The 19235-nt window shown below is 36.1% G+C and overlaps 1 protein-coding gene across 1 annotated transcript in view; it reads left to right on the top strand.

Moving 5' to 3' along the window:
- ADAMTS16 (ADAM metallopeptidase with thrombospondin type 1 motif 16) overlaps positions 1-19235 on the top strand; it is a gene marked incomplete at its 5' end in the record, with an annotated part of 95574 nt that overhangs the window by 38284 nt on the left and 38055 nt on the right. The window contains 6 exons of the mRNA XM_081323585.1: positions 1104-1257; positions 2813-2908; positions 10040-10188; positions 12555-12727; positions 13797-13927; positions 18280-18403. Of these exons, the coding sequence (XP_081179711.1) occupies positions 1104-1257; positions 2813-2908; positions 10040-10188; positions 12555-12727; positions 13797-13927; positions 18280-18403 (827 nt within the window). The remainder of the gene's footprint in view (positions 1-1103; positions 1258-2812; positions 2909-10039; positions 10189-12554; positions 12728-13796; positions 13928-18279; positions 18404-19235) is intronic.

Raw genomic sequence — 19235 nt, 5'->3', positions numbered from 1 at the left:
TTGATTCACACATAGATAGTTCTCGACCCTGGATAGATACAAAGACCATCTTTCTGGGTGAGCTATGTCAAATTCTTCCAGCTTTCTGACCTTTGCCATTTCTGCTGGTCTTCGCAGCTGGGGCTCATTGTCTTCTTGTCTTGCTCCTCCGTTGCCCAGGGACTGGTCCTCTGGGTGCGTGGTCGCTAGCATGGCTGTGCTAGACTGACTGTGGGGGGTAATTGCTTTCCCCCCAGGTTTGTTCAGCCTCTCCCCTAGTGACTCTTCAGCTCAGTTGGAGGAGCAAGATCCCACCCTCGTTGCCAGTGTTAGATACTGGGTTTGTTGCTTGATTGACGAGACGAGGTGAGTGAGTTCAGTAAATATCATTGTTTGGTTGCAGGAACTGAACTGAGAAACAGGGCTGCGAATGCAGCAATTTATACCCTGGCCTCTAGGCAGCGGCCAATAGGTTTAAAGCAACCTATTGCCGCCCTAGAGGCAGCCAATGGCGGCGCTGGAGACGGGTTGTCTGAGGAGCTGGGAGCCATTAGCCAGCTTCCGTGCTTGAGCAACCTTCCAGCAATTAACCCCACATGATATTCCAAAGCAAGACAAAGCCCAATACATTACAGATCTGAGTCATTTAGCAGAAAAACATACATCTTCTACATATGCCTCATCCCAAACTTGGCTGCCTCCTATTCCTGCTTCCTTCCATTTAATGGACATATGTAGAAGGCAGAGGAAATGTTCTTGAAGGACAGTAGAAAGGAAATGATTAGATAAAAGGGGCGGAAGCCTGAATCAAGAAGGTAACATAAGTAAATATCTCAGAAAAGCCCCTCCCTATTTTTCACAAGATAAAGGATTAAAGGGGAAAGCACACTAAGACTTGCAAGATTCTCTTATTATAATTTTAGAATAAAAGTAGTACTACCTATATGTCATTGGTTTCCTGGACTGGTCTATCTTGGAAGGCTGATATCATGTTACCGTATACTGAATTTCTATGCAGTTTGTGATCTAAAACTGTCCTCTTTCAGAAATGACTAGCTATTAGAAGAGTCACTGTTAAATCTGAATGTGATATAACCAAATATGTCTTGTTTGGATCTCTTTAGCTCTCCTCAGTCCTTATGTCTTGCTGATCAACCTAAGCCTGTGCAGGAATACAAATATCCAGAGAAGCTTCCAGGGGAACTTTATGATGCAACTATTCAATGCAAATGGCAGTTTGGAGAAAAAGCTAAGCTATGCATGATGGATTTTAAAAAGGTATATCTATCTATCTATCTATCTATCTATCTATCTATCTATCTATCTATCTATCTCAATATCTATATCTCTATCTATCTATCTATCTATCTATCTCTATCTGTCTGTCTATGTCTATGTCTCTCTCTCATATATATATATATATATATATATATATATATATATATATATATATATATATATATATATATATATATATAGAGAGAGAGAGAGAGAGAGAGAGAGAGAGAGAGAGAGTCTTATTCTAGATTAAATTTAGTAAATTATTTAACCTAGGGCAGGAGTGTCAATCTGCCAGCCCATGGGCTGGATGCATCATGGTGAAACCACACCCACCCCATTGCCAGCAATGGGAAAAAAGTCACAATAGGTCATGACACGTGACGTTGCGTGTGTGACCCCTTGATCTAGGGGCTCAGAATAATGTATGTGCATTATTAGATCTTCCTCCTCATTTTATTCCCACAGGAAAGTGTGAGATACATTAGTTTGAAAATAGTGACTTTCCTAATTATCATAAACTATTATTCCACCCAGATTAGAAATTAATAAACTGATTTTGATTTATATATTTATTTGCATGTATAAATACATACTCTCAGATTTCATACGACTTCCCCATTCAAACTAGTTTTTAGATCAGCTTAAAATAGTGCAATAATGACAGAGAAAATAAAAACTAGCTAACAGTCTGAGATTTTCCAAAGTATTCATTTGTGCTGCAAAAGGCCTTGAAATAAGTAGTGTCCTGGGAAAGAGCAATCCAAAGTTGGATTGACATCCCTGGGGAAACCCCTTTCCTAATAGCTTTGTGGGATAGAAATCCAGAAAGAATCTCTTCGTTTGGTCTGAAACATTTGTATTGATCCTGTGTACAATATTTGGATAGAAAACCCGTTTACATGTAGTCCTCAACTTACAAGCACAACTGAGCCCAACATTTCCGTAGCTAGTTGACACAGTTGTTAAGTGAGTTTTGCCCCATTTTACAGCCTTCCTTGCCATCATTGTTAAGTGAATCACTGCAGTTGTTAAGCTAGTAATATGGTTATTAAGTGACTCTGGCTTCCCCATAGACTTTGCTTGTCAGAAGGTTGTAAAAGATTATCATGTGACCCTGGGACACTGCAGCCATCATAAATATGAATCAGTTGCCAAGCATCTGAATTTTGTTCATGTGACCCTGGGATGCTGCAATGGTCATGAGAAAAACAGTAATGTCACTTTTTCAGTACTTCAAACAGTCAGTTAATGCACTGTTGTAACTCAAGGACCATCTGTATTTCAGTAACATTTCTTGTCATCAGGGAATTAAAATTCCATGGATGTTATACATGCAGAGGTTCTGTCATTGCCATTGTTGCCCCTCCATGTAGTTCTCATCCTGTTTTAAGACAGACAAGAAAAAAAACAATTTTGTATGTAGACGTTGTATGGTATGTACCTACTAACAGAATGACTTTGCTTCCTTCTATAGGCCATTTTTTGTTCTAACTATTCTTAATGCAGTATTTCTGTTATTGCTATTTTTCCATCTACTCTTTTACTCCACCAGGATATTTGTAAAGCATTGTGGTGCCATCGAGTTGGTAGAAAATGTGAAACCAAATTTATGCCAGCTGCAGAAGGTACAATCTGTGGTTACGATATGGTAAGAAAATATTTGATAGATGTTATTTATATAAATAAATGGTGGAAGCTATGAAGTGGAAGTTATGATGAAAGTGAGTTGAAATGGGAAATAAAATGCCCTGCATCACTATTTTAATTGAACTGAATGCAATTGAATATTTTTTTGGCCACGTCTGCTAAGATATAAAGGCATTTAATATCTGTTAATCACTTTTAGTACATCTGAATCATTTGAATTTAGATATATGTTTGTTCCTTTCCTTACCTAGAGCTTTTCATATTATCCTATGAATAATGAGTATTCTTTTAATTATTTGATGTATTGAAGAACCAGACCTGCATGTTCATAATTCATGGAAATCCTCTTTCCTCAGTAATGCCACAATTAAAAATGTAAGATGCTGGTTAGGCTTTCCTACAGCTGATAGAAAGTTTGGACTTCCCCAAAGGATAGACTAGATTGTATGGGAAATCATTTTATTAGAATCACTGCACCCTTGGGATCAGGTTATGGTCCTGAGTATCCTCATGTGATCTTGGAAGTCACATCGAAATAAAGTTTAAATATCCTCTTAACTCCCTAAGCTCTAGTTGGCTTCTGGTCATTTTTGGTGAAAGAACACATCTATGAATATCTTATCACTGATTAATCCCAGGCTTTGTAGAACAAAGAATAGTTTTTCAAAGAAAAACTGCATGAGAAGAAGTCTGGAATAATCAAATGATAAGCATCTGTTTGGGTTTTTATTTAAACATCTTATATTCTGCCCAATCCATCAGTGGGTCTGAAGATTGTTTTTTATACATTGCTTATTTAAAAGGGCAAGGTCACAATAATATCAGTGAAAAGCCATGTTTCTTTCTTTTCATTTAACAATTCTTCCCCTCTGTTTAATCTATTCAGTGTTAGCAGTCAATCCTCCAACTTCTTCCCCCCCTTACATACCTTTTCTCTACATGTTATTTGCCATGGGGGGGTGGTGGTACCATTACAGATCTCTCTGAAGTTATTTAGCTATTAATTCACCCTACCTTTTCCTAACTTATCTCCAACTAATTTTGCACCTGTGTCCTCCTTCTTTTCCAAATTCCATATCCTCCTTCTGTTGCTTTAGGACAGAAACCTCTCTGCAATCCCAATTCTCTTTTCCTTCCTGCTTGTCTGTCTATCTTCTTTTTGTGTGCCTATCTCAAACGGCTTCTTCTAACCTTAGTTAAATTTTAGTAGCATTCTCCCAGTACTTCTCAATAATTCAGCATCAAATATCAGATGTAAGTAGTTTAACCCAGATTGGACCCAGATAAGTAAGGGGAGCTGGCAGAGGGTTGGGGGAGTCTTAAACTTGCAATTTATTCCAGAAGGAGCTTCTGTTTACATGTGTGGAGGTTTTCATTCTAATGCAAGTAGCAGGTGTGGAGAGCTGATCTGTACCAAGATTACAGCAGAGAACAAAAATTAAAAACCTCTTTCTGTCATGGCATTACAAAACCATTTGCAAACATATTATTTGTGTGAATTAAATAATAAGGCTGAGCCTCAAACAGACATGCTGTGTAACTGCAACAAGCTGCAAACACTACCTCTCAGAATACACAGATTAAAAAAATTAAATTTGTGAGGTGTAAACATTGTTACAAACAGTGGGATAGGAGATTTTTACCCTTCGGAAGTTGCTGGACTCCAGTACCCATCATCTGAAGATAGTATGGTCAATGAGCAGCAGTGATGGAAGATGTAGTTCATTGTCATAGAGAGAGTCATAGGTTGCCTATCTCAAAGCAGCCAATCGTTTTCATTATGATTATTTTTAGCTTCAATTCTTAGAAGAAGAAATATCATATCAGGCTCTTTTTCCAAACCAAACTATAGGGTCATTTGACTCCAGACAAGATTTCAAGGATATATCATAAACAAGGAACATGTCAAGTTGAATGCAGACAGACTCAGTTTAAACTTTCACATCAAAGCCAGTGTGTACTTTTAGGTTAAATGGGGTGTAATCCTGACTGACAGTCCCAAGAGATGTGCTGTGTGTGAGTGTGTGTGTTTGTCCAAGAATAACAGACAGGAACAATTAATCTCAAACAAATGACTTCATTTATAAATCAGATAGCGTACACGATCTCTTTGCTTTCTTTACTATGTGCACATTTACTATTTTTAACATGTCACTTGCCATAAATCATTCTCATAAATATAAGGGGATACAATCTAGAACAATAACATAAAATCTGACAAGATGACTGTAGATAGTCTCTTTGAAATATAAGATTTTAAACACAGTCCCCTGGTCCAAGCGGGGAAAAAGCCAGGAATCTAATATGGAAGCAGGCTGCTGTGTCCACCTAAATACATACTCAAATACTCTATACTCTTTTTACAAAGCATCCTTTTGAATATACAACAAAACAAACACTGAGCGTAACAAATAGCACCCATTCAGGTGTGCATCAGATTCAAATTCAATATGATACATATGCAAAATCCTGCTTTTCTGCATGATTTATTGCCTCCATCCAGGATCAGAAATATTCCCAACAATGGTTACAAAATAAAAAATAAAAACACAGAATATATTAAATGACTTATTTTTGTGAATGAAACATGTCTTTTCCTGCAAAGTGAATAAAATAGAATCATGGTCCACCTCCAGCTCCTTCTGTTGTTAAATTATCTCATAAGTATATATTATCTGATGCCTAAGCATATACAGTAAGATTAAAAAGATTTTCCTGGTTTAGCTGATGTGTGTTGATGTTATCCACTTTGTCTGATGCATGGAAAAATCTCACATTTATACTATGAAGCTTATGGGATAGAATTTGAGATATGGAGCTGCTTCAGACCTAAGTGCTTAATAGCCAGCTTCAGCTGTTAAGATGAAACTCACTCTCAGCAAATAAGCCATTAATTTCTAGTGTAACATTAATGCTTTGCCTTCTAAACTCTCACGATGTATAATACAATAGGCCATATTCACTCTTTTCTTTTTTGACTTTTAAGGGAGAGCATTTTTTTATTTCACATATAAACTAATTCATTTCATGGATAAGAGGCAGAAAGCATTTAGTCGATACTCACTGTATAACTGGAAATAAAATATTATCTTTTCAGTACATAGAAATTATTACCACAAGTAATAGATGAAGAAGATAGGAACATATGGATTCGTGCAAATTTGGTTGAGGCAGTTATATCAATATAATTCATCAGTGTCAATGTGGGTTACAAGTCAAGAAACAGAACATTCAGCAATTATTATATAGAAGTTTTTCCATAATGTATTCATTTTATATTTCAAATGTACATATTATTGCATATTATTACATATTACACAATTTTACATTGTTAAGTTATGTTTGCAGTAAGGCTATGATTATTCCAGCAATAACTCCAGGTTCTTCTCTCACTGTATATTGCAATGTTTGCCTGGCTAGTATGTTACAAAAATTTAGATAGGCTAGATAGAAGCTGCAAGAAATAGCATGAAAAAAGCACAAGATGATAGGAACCATATTGTTCAAATTAATGTATTAATGAACCAAACATTCATTCATTAATATGAGGAAATTACAGGTGACAAGACAAACTTAAACAGAAAGTAATGATCTAAAGCAGGAGTGTCAAACTGCCAGACCATGGGCCGGTTACATCATATGGAGGCCACGCCTACCCCAGCTCCGGCAATGCAAAATAAGTCATGATATGTTGCAACATGTCACTTGACACGGCAAGTTTGACATCCGTGGTCCAAAGGCAATCAACTCTAGTCAACATCTGACTGGAATGAACTATTCCAGCCTTTTCAATCTGGTAATCTCCAGATGTGTTGAGTCTTCAACTCCCTAAATTCTGAACCAACTGTATGAGACATAGATATTTTCTAAGATTTAACTCTTTTATCATTGCCGACTAAGATTTCTTTCTAAAAGAAAAGTGAAATATAGATATTGATAGTAGCACCAAGACTTTTTATAGACTGAGATCTAAAGTCTGAAATATTTAAACTGAAATAACTCTTTAAGTAGTTGACAAGAGTACTGAGTAGTCAAAGACCATAAAAAATGAATGTACATTTGAATTGTTTTTCCAATTGTTGTTTTTCTTCCTTTATTGCCATTTTAAAAATACTTATCTTTTCATATTTTTAGCATAGGGAAAAGTTAGATAATATACAGTAAGACACTTATGTTGTGTTTGTTGCATACCAAGGTATCTGTCTTCAAGAAAAATAATGTGCACCAACAATGATTTCATTTTAGAAGTGGTGATATATACAGGAGTACTACTTTTAAATTCTCACTTCCCAGAATTGACATTCTGGGCATTAAGTTTAGGAATAACCATAAAGATACAGAAATTAAAATCAACATTGACCACTATGGTCATCTATTTTTACACCAAACATGACTGAAGTTGAGACAATGGCAGTAACATCTCAAATGAAGGTGTGGATATAGTGAAAAGAAATGAAGTTTTTATTGTTTTGTCTACTGGACAAGCTGTGTGACCTTGGACATGCTGTAGTTTGTCACAAAGACCAGGTGTCTCAGAGGAAAACATAAATCTTCTTGCAAAAATGAACTAAACCCCAAGCATCTCATGTTTTTAGTTATTGCTCAGCTGAAGCAGGAATTCTGAATTGTAATAAATCAGTTTAAATGAACCTAGCTTTTCAAAACCTTTTACATTAGAAATTAGGTATAGAACTTTTAAATTTTTTGAATATCGATGAGTAGTACTTGCTCAACATAGACATATCACCAAACATAATGCATATATTAAGACTATGTTTAGCAGCCAACATTTGTATTAATACTTGCTATTTCTCATGTTTACGTGTAAACCCATCCTTGAGAGAGAGATGGGCAGTCTACAAACATGACATATAGAATAAATAAATAACAAAATAAAGAAATAATTAAATAAATCAATAAGCCTTTTTCATGTTCTGTCACAAATGCATGAAGAGGAGAAAAGTGGTAGAACAGAGACTTTTATTCTAGTCTACTTATCTTTGGCACATGCCTTCATGCCTGTTGTGGGCATACTAGGAAGAGACTGGCACAAGTTGCTCTAAAGCTTTCTGCTCTTTCCACCTCCCCCCCCCAAAAAAATGCCTACTTGAGTAAAATGATGCCTGAAAATTAACAAAATGATTATATAAAATGTCTCCTATAACTGACCGAGGGCTTTGTTCTGCTTAGGAAACTGATTAAGAGTAAAGTGCCCCCCCCCGCATTTGCAAACATCATTATAAAGAACTGTATAATTATTATAAAGAACTACTTCATAGCAAGAAATGAATTAGAAACAGGTTAAGAAACTGTTATCTTTTTTAATAATTGCATGGTCAGAGGACTTCTTCACATGCGATGTGTTTTTGTATATACCTAAAATGAAATTTACCATACATGAGCAATCATTATTTTTTAAAAAGAAAAGTCTTTGTTTTCACTTATTCCCAGTGCTTTTTTTTTTTTTTTGTAAAAGAAAAAGGTGCCGGAACTCACACATGTCATACAACCCGCCTTGCCTATCCTACAAGATTCCATCCAAAAAAGGTGCCGGAACTCCGTTCTGAGCGTTCTATGACAAAAAAAGCCCTGCTTATTCCCCTCCCTACTACTCCATCATGGCATCAAGCACATGAAAGGGCATTAAAGGCCATTGAAACAATGTGCCTTAGGACCTCCAGGAGACCTATGGTGTTTCACAACAATGGCTGGGCTTCTGTAAACCATCCAAATGTAATTTATCTGGTTCCTGACTTTTCTAATAATAAGTACATTGTTATTTATTCCCACTAATTCTAGCTAGAAGGAGCAGTGTAGAAATTTGTCCTTGGGCCTGTGTCTACTGATAGACAGCCTTATGGAAAAATCAAATTATATTTGATTTGGCTTGTTGCAGGTTTATTATTAAGATCTCTACTGGATCTAGGCAAAACTTGGACTTAGGTCAAGTAGAGAGCCTTAAATTGTGATATGCAAAGGAATAGAGTTGATACTCTATTCATTACAATTAGACATGCATCTGCCTCTTAATACTCTCAAATTCTTTTACAACATTTGTGTGCCTTCAAATAGTGTTTACACTGCATATATTAATGCTTTACCCTCAGGGGTGTCAATGGGGTGTTTTATTTAACATCCTTGCCAAGTTGTTTATATTCAGTCACTGAAATTGAATCAGTAGTTTTGAATTGCTTCATATTCTTGGAGATCATAGTTAATATCCCCTCTGACTCAAATTCTGTCAAATTTTGTACTGTAGTAATAGCTGGGATACAAACAAAATGAAGTCATTCTATGTTTAGTTTTTGCTATGAACTGTTGTTTTTAATGTTAGATACTTAATATTGGAGAGTTTTGTTTATGATTGTACACAGATAATATTAACAACTCAAATGCTGTAAATCCAGCCTAGATTAGACTTCAGATTTTACAAATAAGATTGATTGATTGATTGATTGATTGATTGATTGATTGATTTACTTTTAAAACCCTTGTTCTTTGAAAAGTCCACCTTATTGCAAAAATCCAATGAGTGGGGGAAAGGTGTATGAAAATAATTGCATCTTATCTGTACGTTTATTAGAGATGTAAGATTACCTTATTTGCATGTTGATTGTAACTTAAAAGTAAACTCTTCTTTCAATTAAGCTTAACCCCTAGTGATTTCAGGAACAGCATTCATTAATATTCTTGGTAACCGTCTGGAAGTGATTTGCCAATCTAGTCTTCCACCTGGCAAAGTTCACCAGACCCAACCTTGCCTAGCTTCTGAGCCCAAATAAAGATTGCTGGGTGCTTTTGCCAGATGATTATAAATTGGGTAGTAAGCTGGGCTTATTATAATTTTTTTCACTATTACATCAATGCATTGCATAGCCAAAACCACTTAATGCACTTTAAGTTGAGCCATCTCAAAAAAAGTCCAAAATCTGCAATTACTCCTCAATGCAGTAACTAGTCTGCTATCAGATGCTTATAGGTGGTATGGTATTATTCCATTACTGTTCAGTGTCGGAGGCCCCCATGTTGTTTCCAAGATAATTCAAAGTACTGCCAGGCCCTATATTATTTGAATTTGCAGTCTATTAATAATTGCTTAATCTCACCCAAACAAATTTGTTGTACGTTATAGTGGTGCCGTGGCGGCCAATGTGTGAAATATGGTGATGAAGGACCGAAACCAATCCATGGACATTGGTCCGAGTGGTCTAGCTGGTCATCCTGTTCTAGAACCTGTGGAGGAGGTATATCTCATCGAGAACGAAACTGTTCTAATCCAAGGTGACTGAGTATTACCTTGTTTTGGGTCTAAGCGCTATGAGATGCAATCTAAATTGTTAAAGCTAATCATAACTATTTATGGTAAGAGCTATTGTTTTTAAAAGTAGCCCAGGATTAGGACACAATGCTGGACTTCCAAAAGATGCACTGGATCTATTTGCTTGTTGAACTTATAGTTTATTTATCTGGTCATGTGCAGGAGAGCTTACAGCTTATTCATCCTCTTGTGCAGTAGAGGATGTTTTATTTGAAGGCTTGTAAAGGGCGAAACTTTAATTTGAAGTAATCCTGTTTCTTTTCAAAAATAAAAAGCAGTAGGGAAACTAAAGGACTTGAAGTTAGTATCTGAGAAGACAACTAAGCAGGTATGCAAATCATTGATGACAGGATTACAAATTTATTGTTGGTCCTTGAAACTAAATTCTTGTGCTGAAAATCTAATGAATCCCTGTTGTATATCCCCATAATTTTAAATAGGAGTTTCTATCCTTAGTTAAACACCTGGCACTGTCCATTGCTCTGCACATGCATTGTTACTTGTGAACATGAGTTAGAATAAAGAGGCACTCATGTACATTCAGAATTAAAATACACAGAGATAGGCTCCAAAAAAATCTTTAACTTTGCAGAGGATGTTCCATGAGCATTTAAAAGCTGCATTTCTATTTGCATTTGCAAGGGGTGCATTCCGATCCATCATTCAGGAGTCTGCTTCGTTTAATTTTATGGTATGCATCATTAAAAATTTGATCTGTTCAGCAGCCATATTGCTTTTATTTATTTAAGTATCCCTCACATAGAAGAGCTCTGCCACTTCAGTCTCCTTTCTCCACCTTCTCAGATCAGATCAGCCAGTTTCAAAAAAAGATATATATACTAAAATTGGCAGAGCTTTGTCCATTCTCCATCTGACTGTCATAAGTGAATGGAAAGGATACTTTCTCAACATCTTTGGAACACTTTCACCACAATGAAACCTTAGCAGGGGGTTAGACTAGATGACCTCCAAAGTCCCTTCCAACTTCCAATCATCATCATCATCATTATTATTATTATTATTATTATTATTATTATTATTATTATTATTATTATTATTATTATTATTCTAAGGACACAAGTGACAATAGGGAGCGGGAAATGCTTATATTTTAGTTGAAGGTGGCACACTTAGGATATAATACACAGTCCACTTTTACTAAGCTTCTCACTTGACTTTCCTTGGCACAAGGAGCAATAGCTGAAGAACATTTAGCACATTCTCCACACCCCACCCCACCCCCTCAACATGACACATACTTAACTGGAGAATATATATAGATGAGTTAATGTCACAACCAATGCTCAGGAATAAAACTTTGCATATCATTTTTCCTTGAATTGTATGGCTTTCCATTTCATAGAAAAAGAATCAGTTCATGATGAAAAGAGAAATTCTCAATGTAGTGCAACACCAACATCACCTCTCAAAAAAAGAAATGAAAATTACTGACAGGTTTTTTTCTGGCAAGGAAAAATGATATGCAAAATTTTATTCCTGAGCAAGTATCCTGTCATTGCACCACTTGAAGGTGCTAATTTCCCAACTGTCTGCAGCCTGTGAATTGGGTGATAAATTAGGGGCAATCATTTTGGCCTATTTCTAGATGAATCATGTTCATATGGAAAACAGTGAGCAGAACAGTGAGGACCCAGATTGTTGGGGGCAATAAGCTGACTTTGTAATAATGCCGCTTGGGGGCATTATTATAAAAAGAATGTGAGTAAATGGGGAACTGTCCTGTGCGTCTCTCGCTGAACCTTGCAAATTTTATGCAGACAGCAATGACTTTGTAAAACTGATTTTTATCATAATTATATGCATATTATAGGGACGCGATGGCTCAGTGGGTTAGGACGCTGAGCTTGTCGATCAGAAGGTCGGCAGTTTGGCAGGTCGAATCCCGAGTGCCGCGTAGCAGGGTGAGCGCCTGTTACTCGTCCCAGCTTCTGCCAACCTAGCAGTTCGAAAGCACATAAAAATGCAAGTAGAAAAATAGGGACCTCTACAGTGGGAAGGTAACAGCATTCCGTGCGCCTTTGACATCTAGTCATGCCGGCCACATGACCACGGAGACGTCCTCAGACAAGCGCTGGCTCTTCGGCTTTGAAACAGAGATGAGCACCGGCCCCTAGAGTTGGAAATGACTAGCACGCATGTGCGGGGGAACCTTTACCTTTTATGCATATTAGGCTGATCGGATAAGAACATTTCAGTCACAAAGCTTCTTCTGTGTGAATGTCTCATGCATTTTCCACTGTCTGTTGGGTTATTTAAATTTATGTTATTAATAACTGATTTGAGGTAGCTTTTCCCATTAATGTTGTAGACCTTCGCATCGAGGAAAATTCTGTGAAGGTTCCTCTCGGGTGTTGAAGCTTTGTAACATTCAGAAGTGTCCCCCAAACAGCATTAGCTTTAGAGCTGCTCAGTGTGCAGAATTCAACAGCAAGCGGTTCAGAGGCTGGCACTATAAGTGGAAACCATATACTCAAGTAGAAGGTGAGTTTAAATATGTTTGAAAGTGTCAGAAGAATGACATTGCACATGTGATAGGACCAGCCCCCGAACCCAAGAAATCAGACCAGCTGCAGTCAGCCAGAGGGCTTCAGATTGTACACATTTCTGTTTTTAAATTGTGAAATAGTTCATTTTGCAAATTTAATTGTTAAAAATCAAGAGAATGCATTTTATAAAGATGACCTCTAATATTAAGCATTCTATCTAGGGAGTGTTTGGGATGTATTAGATGCACCACCACAAGGAAAAGCATAGAAGGAAGATCACAATCTAGGAGTGTAAAAGTTGTTGCCTTCCAGGAATCTCATGCATTTGCATATGTTTTTTCTCTCTCTCTCTTCTCTGCTTTATTTATTTAATAAAAGAGGACAAAGTGAAAAAGAATAACATAGGAGGAAAAGAAAAAGAATAAAATAAAGCAATGCAACAACATAAGCTTTGTTAATGTATATATAAGAAAAATATGTTTTAATTCTTCTTCCGAATATACATGGTATGAATTTGCATAATGTTCTTGGTTTAATGCCATTGTAATGGTTTGCCCTTTTCCCAACAGCTTTAAAATTACAAATGCATTTTAAAATCAAAACTTCAATGTATCCTTATTTAAATGTATTTATTTTACAATAAATAGCACTAAAAGCAGGGTAAAAGCCCTTATTCTTTCATTTAGGACTTAATCCAGCCAAATGTAAGCACTTCTTTAGCTAACTTATTTCATTTGGAGATACGCATGAGGTGAAATTTCTCATCTTTTAAGTTAATAAACACTCAGCTTTTAATTTCATCAGGCCTTTGATTTATACATTTTCCTTCTTCTGTTTAGAGTTATTTTAAGTATTAAAAATCACAAATGTAAACAATCAGAAAAGCAGAAAGACACAATTTATTTCAGTTACCAGGTTTACCATTTCTAATAAATGACTTATGAAAATTGTCCCATTGGATCACTTGCAGTCTTTAGGTAGCTTTAGGTTTATTCATATTTTACTTCCAGCAATAGTGATGTAGAAAAAATAAAAGAAGGCTTCTTGTTCTCTTTCCATTTCAGATCAATATATGTGCAAACTATACTGTATTGCGGAAGGCTTTGATTTCTTCTTTTCTTTATCAAACAAAGTAAAAGATGGGACACCCTGTTCAGAGGATAGCCGCAATGTTTGTATTGATGGTATTTGTGAGGTAATGATGAAATCAGGTACTTTTCTTTGTTGTTACTATGCATTTCGTATCTCTAATTAGTATTTACAGAGTCAGTTTGGTGTAGTGGTTTAGGCACCAGGCTAGAAACTGAGAAACTGTGAGTTCTAATCCTGCCTTAGGCTTAAAGCAGATGGGTAATCTTTGGCCAATCATTCTCTCTCAGCCCAAAATGTCTGAACCAAAGTCTCTCTTTGGTTCTAAAAATAACATTGATGATGATGTCATCCATTCAGTCATGTCCAACTCTTGGTGATTCTATGGGGCAGGTCTCTCCACATGTTCCGATCTTGCATGAAGTCTTTGAGTTTTTCTATGGACTAGCTGGTGTCAGCTTTCATAGTATCCAGCCACTGTGTTCTTTGGTGGCCTAGTTTCCTTTTATAGCTAAATCTTTCAAACGTAATTGTTTTCCCCAATGAATTCCTTCACATGACATGTCCAAAATAAGTGAGGCACAATTTTGTTATTTTGCCTTCTAGTGACATGTCTGGTGTTATGTGCTCCAGTACTTGCTTGTTAGTCACCTTTGCTGTCCAAGAAATACACAGGAGCTTCTCCAGCACTGCAGCTCAAATGAGTTAATTTTCTTTTTGTCTTGCTTTTTAAAGTTCCAGCTTTCATAACCATAGGTAGCTACAGAGAACACAATAAAGCGGACCAACCTACATTTGGTTGCCAGGCTGATGTCCTTGCTTTTCCATAGTCAGTTCATGTTCATCATTGCTGTGCAACTGACATTGTATTTCTGGGTTGCATAAAAATAACATTACAAAACAGAAATAGAGCCAAATCACAAAGGAAACAGGGAGCCCACAAATATAAAGCTAGAATTAGGAAAGCAAAAAAAATTAAAATGAACTGAAGTTGGTGAAAGACACTGAAAATAACAAAAATGGTTTCCATAGATATTTTCAAAATAAAAGGAAATGGCAAAAATCTATATACCAGCTGCTATTGAACGTGGTGGCTCAGTGGGTTAGGACGCTGAGCTTGTCGATCAGAAGGTCGGCAGTTTGGCGGGTCAAATCCTGAGTGCTGCGTAGCAGAGTGAGCGCCTGTTACTCGTCCCAGCTTCTGCCAACCTAGCAGTTCGAAAGCATGTAAAAATGCAAGTAGAAAAATAGGGACCACTCCGGTGGGAAGATAACAGCGTTCCGTGCGCCTTTGGCGTCTAGTCATGCCGGCCACATGACCACGGAGACATCCTTGGACAAGCGCTGGCTCTTCGGCTTTGAAACGGAGATGAGCACCAGCCCCTAGTGTCGGAAACGATTAGCACGCATGTGCGGGGGAACCTTTACCTTTACCTTATTGAAGAAGACAAAATGATAACAAGATATTATTAACTTCTGATGAGAAATTAATTAAGAAATTGTATAATTTTTTTGTTAACTTTAGAGATGGAAAGTGAACAAATTAAAGGGACAATGATAAGGTGGGCAGAAAACTTTGGTTATAATATAGAATTAGAAAAATGGCAAAAATTGTGGGAGAGAAATCATAAATTGACAATGTCAACTGCGTATAAAGAAAATTTGTATAAAATGTTTTATAGATGGCACTTACCTCCAGCTAGACTAGCAAAAATGTTTAAAAATGTATCAGGTAAATGTTGGAAATGTAAACATAACTTAGGTACATATTATCATCCCTGGTGGACATGTGACAAGGTAAAGGCCTATTGGAAAAAAAATCATGCTTGGCTAGAAAAAATATTAGGAGAACATGTAGTATTTAATCCTGATTTTTTTAAATTAGGTATAGTACCAGAAAAGATTAATAAGCAAAATTTATACTTGATTTTACATATTGTAACCGCAGCAAGAATAAGCTATGCGCAATGTTGGAAAAATGAACAAATACCTTCAGAAGAAGAGGTAATAAAAAAGATACTGGAATGCGCAGAGATGGACAGATTAACTATGAGGCTGAAAGATAAAGAAGAAACGGAATATTACCAAAGCTGGAATTTATTCTACAAATGGTTAGAAGAGAGAACCAAAGAATAGGGCTTGATTATGTATTAGCGTTTTATGAATCCAGATCGCACGCTGTTTGAAAAACTAACATATGTATGTAGAGGTTAAAAAATAATAAAAAAAACTTTATACAAAAAAAAGTCAAAATGAAAACAGAGTACAAAGAAAAGGCAAAGTTCCTCAACTTCTACGTTGGTTCAGCTGTCTCCAAGAAAAAAATGTGTCTTTCACTAGAAAATTGTGAAGAGCAGGAGGAAGGGCAGGAGTGAAGCTTGAGATGGATAGAAATGTGGTCAGACAATATCTTTTTACTTTGAAAGAGCTTAAATCTCCATGATCAGATGAAGTTGTTCAGTTAAATCGAATACATAGGGGATACCAGGAAAAAGTTCTTGGAATATTAATTGGCTACAAAGAGAATCTGAGTCAGTAGTGCAATAGGTACAAAAAAGGCAAATGTACTTTTAGGTTATATCAATAGAATTATAATTTCCAATTCTTGGGAATTAACCATTCACTTTACAGGTAGTCATTTAGTGATGATTCAAAGTTATGGTACATCCTCCAAAAGCTATTTACTACCCAGTTCGAGTTTCAACGGCTGCACACACCCCTGAAATCACATGACCACATTTAAGGCACATGGCAATTGGCTCACTTTTTTAGCCAGTTGCAGTGTTCAGCAGTCACATGAATGCAAAATACTGTGATTTGTGCCAGTTTCTGGCCTTTTTGGCTGGTTTCCACCAAAAAGAAAACACTTATAGGAATGCATTGATTTGGTTAAAAATTGTAGCATTTGCTTAACAACTGCTGGATTCACTTAATGACTGTGGCATTCAGTAAGTAACCACCACAATCAAAGTTATAAAATCAGGTCCAGTCACATAGATGCCTCAACTTATGGCCTCATGATTTATAAAATTCCAGGCTCCATTATGGTCATACAATGACTACCTGTACACTGCTTTGGGTTCTAAGCATCACAACTGAAGAACAATTCTAAGAAATTTGAATAGGCTCAGAGAAGGGCAACAATGATATAAACTAAGTCCTGTGGAGAAAGATTGAAGGAGCAGGGTATTTGGAGACATGACTGAGCACATGTAATTGCATTCTTCACGTACCTAAAGGATGTCATAGAAGGTCAAGACCTCTTCTCTCTCATTCAGAATTAGGACTCAGAATAATGGATTTAAGGTGCAATGATGGATTCATCTTCATTGGGTATGTTCAAGGAAAATATAGACAGCTCTGTTTTTGGGATGCTTTAATTTGTATTTACTTTCCAAGATTTTTTATTTATCTACTTTGTAATTACTTTGTTCATCAGTTTTGAAATTGTGTTGATCCTTTAATGTTATTATATGCATGGATTTTTATTGTCCTTAATTGGTGTAGCATAAATTTAAAACAATTAAAAATGGATTCCAGCAATGGCAGGGAACTGGATTTAAGTAGCCCTTACCAGCACTATGGGCATGCAAAGGGCCATCTCTATTGTTCTATGAACAAACAGAGAATTTAACTTTCAAATTAATGGTTATTCCTATTTATTTCACAAAAACTGCTGTTTTTATAACTAATTCAGAGTTCAATTCAATTTCAAAGAATTTCAGAACACCTACCATAAAATACCACATAGAAGGAGTCAACAGTCAACAGTCAACAGTGGAACTACTATATTTTTAATAGTAGGGGCTACTTAGAAAACAGCTAAGGTCTTTGTCCATGATCCTGCTCCAAACCTTTACACAGAAGAAGATAAAAATAAAAAAATGCAAGTGTGAAGCCTCCATTCCTTCTATCAATAGCATCTCTGCAAACCCTTTTCCTCAAATATTTTTTCTCCAATTTAGCTATTAATTAAGATAGGGGGAAAAATACTGAAGAAAAATACTCATGTAGGGTGAGGTCCTTTGGAAGGAGCAGGGAATGGCAAAGGTATTAGCTATTTCTCTGTTAAACGGTAAATGAAATGTTCAGCACTGCGTTCAATTTTTTTATTTTTCTTTCACATTTTGACAGCCTAAAATGGCAAGAAGGGCCAGGTAAACACTTTGAAAAGACTCACAGTATATGCAAGAGGGAGAAGCCATGTTTTAGATGTAACACAAATGAAAATAGTTTGGTATTAATAAAATATAGGAAAATATGTAAACAATGGAGATAATACATAAACATAATGCAAAAATATGTAAACAAAAGATGCAGGCTTTTTCTCCATAAGATTTCTTATATACCAAAATGTCCAGCAAAATGAAATGTTTTGATTCTTATCTGTAAACTTTTAGATTAAACTACTGTATGTTACGTAACTTTAGATGCATCAAGGGAGTCCTTTTTTTGCAGGTGGTTGGCTGTGATCATGTCTTAGGCTCCAGTGCTGTAGAAGATGCTTGTGGAGTATGCAAAGGAGATAATTCAAGTTGCAGAATGTACAAAGGGCAGTACACAAAACAACACACTACGAATCGTAAGAATTTAAAAATATTTTCAATATAATGAATAATTAAAAATTATCTACATGAAATTATTAGAGGAAAAATATTCCCATGCTTATTTACAGAAAAAGGCATACATGCCTTTTACAGAAAAAGGCATACAGGCATAAATAAGAATGATAAAAACAAATTAAATGAGCAGTTTTATGAAGACTCAGCACATATGATTTGCTTCCATAAAAGTGACAATAAAGCTGCTTTCTAAACATTTTTGTCCTTTCTTCTCTGAAGGCTAGAAAACTACATTTAATACATGTCTGGGATTAAAGGTAATGACTTGTAAAAAAATCTCTCCATCACCCAACTGGATAAAGACATTAATGGGTCTACTGAGGAATAGAGAGGATGAAGGGGTTCAGCTTTTTCAGTTTGCTTTCTTGTAAATTGGTCTGTTACTGATCATATCCTTGTAGCAGCCAATTATACAAGCCAAATAGGGCAGTGCTTTTTACTGAAATTCCACAATATGCTTCCAAAAACATCAAATGAATCTGCTACCCTATGAGCTTGTACAGCCCCATGTGATACTGTAGTTTCCCTACTGTATTTTCATATTGACTCCAGGTTTCTGTTATCTTTTATCAAATGACATGATGCGTAATGCTCTTGGTAGTTAGTCCATTATTAAGTTCTTACCCCTCTTCCCTGCAGAATAAGAGGCAAGAACATGGTTGGTGTAACACTGTGCTCAAGGCCCAACACCATTTCTTGCTGTCATAGGAGGCTATGAGCTTATCTGTTGGTTTCATTGTTTAAAATAATAGAAACACTTTTTGTTTTTCAAGTATCTCCAAGACCCAGTAT

Source organism: Vipera berus (genome assembly GCF_964194415.1).
Source record: "Vipera berus genome assembly, chromosome: 3".
Taxonomy (NCBI): domain Eukaryota; kingdom Metazoa; phylum Chordata; class Lepidosauria; order Squamata; family Viperidae; genus Vipera; species Vipera berus.
The sequence above is the reverse complement of the archived record's forward strand: the minus strand, read 5'-3'. Positions and strand labels throughout refer to the sequence as shown.